The 3,733-nt window shown below is 33.7% G+C and overlaps 1 protein-coding gene across 2 annotated transcripts in view; it reads right to left on the bottom strand.

Annotated features, from left to right (window-relative positions):
• Positions 1-3,733, bottom strand: part of LOC107592676 (protein strawberry notch homolog 2-like) — a 22,880-nt gene that overhangs the window by 10,168 nt on the left and 8,979 nt on the right. For both annotated transcript variants that reach the window (XM_016282214.1, XM_016282215.1), the window contains exons 6-10: positions 2,572-2,705; positions 2,375-2,465; positions 2,102-2,245; positions 1,185-1,408; positions 943-1,096 (exon numbers count right to left, since the gene is read on the bottom strand). In XM_016282214.1, the coding sequence (XP_016137700.1) occupies positions 943-1,096; positions 1,185-1,408; positions 2,102-2,245; positions 2,375-2,465; positions 2,572-2,705 (747 nt within the window). The remainder of the gene's footprint in view (positions 1-942; positions 1,097-1,184; positions 1,409-2,101; positions 2,246-2,374; positions 2,466-2,571; positions 2,706-3,733) is intronic.

Below are 3,733 nucleotides of genomic sequence, written 5' to 3'. Positions count from 1 at the left end.
CCCCCCATTCACTGCCATTATAAATCTTGGAAGAGCCAGAACATTTTTTAACCCTTTAACGCGTACGATCACACCGGTGTGATTAGAATGTTCAGCGCGTCACGTGATCAACTGCTGAATTCAAATCTGCTTTCGCACTTTTGCTGGCGCGGAGCCAGATCGGACACGCTAAGCTCTTGTCATATTATCCAGTGTTTTCAACCATATAATGCTTATTTTAGGTTTCAGACATTTAAATACACATACGTACTAGCAAAACCATACATTTATAGTTTGTAAAATACATGCTGATGTCTATGGAAGCGGCAATAATGATCCTTACAAATATAATCTGACGACATGTTTTATTGATATCATATACACATTGTGTAGGTAACTATAAAGTTTACTATGCTCTTCTCCCAGTTTACCGAAGACTTACTTTAACGTCTTTCGGGAGTAGAGGATGAATTTGCATGTTGTAAATCCCACAGCTCAGATTCAGTGTGAACTAACACTACCAAATACATTTACTTGCACATATTTCAGAATTGGAATATCAGATATTTCATAATATAGTAAGCATGTTTGTGAATATTAATAATAAAACAGAAAAAAGCGATCCGTGTCATCTACTGTGATCTGCGATCTACTGCGGCTGCGTTGTCACATGACAAGCATGACGCGTCACCATGGAAACAATAAGGCGATACGATACATTCTAAAATAACGGTCGCCTAAAAAAAACTCACTCTGTGGGCTCAGCTAGTATATTTTAAACCCACGTGTGAATGGGTTAATATAACTCTGATTGTATTCATCTGAAAGAACAAGGTCATATACACCTAGTATGGCTTGATGGAGAGTAAATCATGGGGTAATTTTCATTTTTGAGTGAACTATCCCTTTAAAGTAAAAGTAAGAGGAATGACTCGGATTTCAGGGATTCTTCTCATAACTCACAAGTTTAGCAGCTTTGTTGTACACAAGTTTGAAATCATCATCCAAGCTGATCTCTTCTATGCGGAATGAGACTCCTGAGAAGCTGAGCTGGCGTGCGATGTACATCCCGCTGACCTTCATATCCATTGCGACAATCTCCATGGCCCCCACGCCCCTATCAATGAAGAGTGCAATCAGATTACATATCCAAAAAGGACTGTTTTCATACTTGCCAGCTAACAAGTTCGTGCTCCTCTACAAACCTCTTCTCAATGGTGTGGAGGAAGTCTTCAAAGGTTCTGAAGGGCGTTCCCTCTCCCCAGATCCCCAGGCGGCTCATGTAGATCATGTTCTTTGGCTCCGAGGCCCCTGTGGCACTGGCGTATACCACTCTGGCTGACGGCAACTTGTTCTGCAGATCCAGCACGGCCTTGCCCATCTTTGTGGATGTTGCATTTTTGGCTTTGTGGCATTCGTCAAATATAATCTATGTCTATGGTCAAGGGTAAAACCAACTTCACTGTTCACACTCATATCACCCACATATTTTGCTGAGGATTGTTAAAACAAAACAAAAGTTGCAATGGGGCCTGCATATATCTTAAAAGGAAAAAAAAAAGATTTTACAAAATGCATTTTAACAGTAAGAAATAAAAAAAGTGTTAAACAAAATAACATATTATACTATAAATAATATATAAATAAACAAACATTACATTAAATAAGTAAATTATACATGACACATAAAATGCACCATTAACAATACCAATGTTGCTTTAAAAAAAGTAAAAAGTGGTATACAAAGAAAACAATATTGACAATGGAAATTGTATTTGAATGCCGATTAGAAAAAAACAAAAAATGTAATAATTTTTTTATATTTATTTAATCTTTTATATATAATATTATTACATATATTAATATTATTATAAATAATAATAATAATAATGCAAAGTATTACGAATATTTTCCAGATTTGTGTTTCATCTTCAGTTTTTTAATTTTTCAATTTCCAGAATTGTAATAAATATTTATATTGTATTATATGTATTATTGTGATAACACTGAATTTTTAATATAGCTTTAATTTTTGGAAACAACATGTATTTTGCAAGAGGTTTAAGGTTAGCAAACCCCTGCCAACAAAATCAATTTTATGCACATAGAAGGTGAAGGATACAACTCCATCAAAATCCGGCTCACACCAGTCTAAGATCTGCCTCAGGCGCGTTCGGAGTTGGCCGCCCGCCTGACTCTCCCCAATTAGTGCCGAGTAGGTCGCAAACAGGACCCCTTCTGAGGTAGCTGTGTCTCCGTACTTTATCTGCATGGAAAACAGTTACAGTTAGACGCGTTGAGAAAAGCTATGGAGAAAGTCTGTGAGAATGTGCATCACTGGAAACGTGATCTCCGTTAACAGGGCTGCCGTATTGAGCCGCACAGTAATAGTGACCTTATTCAAGGCATGCACTTGTATATTGGATGCACCGATGTCTTGGAGATCTCTCTCTGCGTCATATTTCAGGTCATTGGAGACGCTGAACCTGGAGGAGAGATGAGGAGGATGAGGCATCGGATCTAGAGTTGGTCTTTGTTGTGGAGTCAACGGTGCGAGTTTTGTAAGGCTTGACGGATCTGGAGATCGCTTACCATAGTGATTTCTTCCTTCCCTTTAAGTAGTTTTCTAGAATGATGCCAGCCACTGTGCGGCCTTTGCCCACTCCGGCGCCGTCCCCTATGAGGAAGCCAGCCCGCTGGTTCTTCTGCAGAATCACTTCATGTTGCTGTAGAGTGTTATAAAGAAGTCGATATCAATGATTAGAAAGAATAAAATATTTGCAAACAGTCTGATACTGAGTTTACTATATCTTTATGATGGAACTGCAGGGGCGTTTGTGAGATTATGAGAGAAATACCAATGCTGAATTAAATAAAATTGTATAACTTTTAACATCCAATATAAAATTAAGTTAAAAAAGTTTGTTTTAATTAAATGTTTTATTGTTTTAATTAATTATTCCAAATGATTAAAATTTGATAATGTCATGAAATGCATTATATGTAGCATTAATTAAAGTCTCAGAGGGAAGTTTATAGTAAATAATGTCGGTCATAAAAGTTTTGACAGACATATAAGTTTAGGGAATACAGCCTTAATGAACTGTGCAGGGTATATATACAGTAGGCCTATATATATATATATATATATTTTTTTTTTACTTTAAAATGAAACAATAAATAATGACAAAAAAAAGAATTAATAATACAATAAGTAACACAAATGACACAATAAAACATAAAAAGTAATAAATAAATAGATAAATAAATGCAGGATCTAAACAATTTAAAAATAATTTTAAATAGCCTCAAAATAAAACAATAAATAAATAAATGCAGGATCTAAACAATTAAAAAATCTTTGTAAATAGCCTCAAAATAAAACAATAAATAAATAATACAATAAATAAAAATAAATAAATGCAGGATCTAAACCATTTAAAATTCTTTGAAAATAGCCTCAAAATAAATAAATAAATGCAGTATCTAAACAATTAAAAAATTCTTTGTAAATAGCCTAAAAATAAAACAATACTTAAATAATACAATAAATAAAATAAATTACACAATAAATAAATAAAGTAGGATCTGAACAATTAAAAAATGTTTTATAATCGCTTCAGAGTTAAACAATACATAAATGAAAACAAAATATATAAATAATACAATGAATAAAACAAATCAAGCAATAAATAAACAAATAACTTAATTATGCAAGATCTAAACAATTAAAAAAAAAAATGTAAATAGCCTC

The sequence above is a fragment of the Sinocyclocheilus grahami genome, unplaced genomic scaffold (genome assembly GCF_001515645.1).
Source record: "Sinocyclocheilus grahami isolate Dianchi unplaced genomic scaffold, SAMN03320097.WGS_v1.1 scaffold157.1, whole genome shotgun sequence".
Taxonomy (NCBI): Eukaryota; Metazoa; Chordata; class Actinopteri; order Cypriniformes; family Cyprinidae; genus Sinocyclocheilus; species Sinocyclocheilus grahami.
This window is presented reverse-complemented; position numbering and strand designations above follow the sequence as displayed.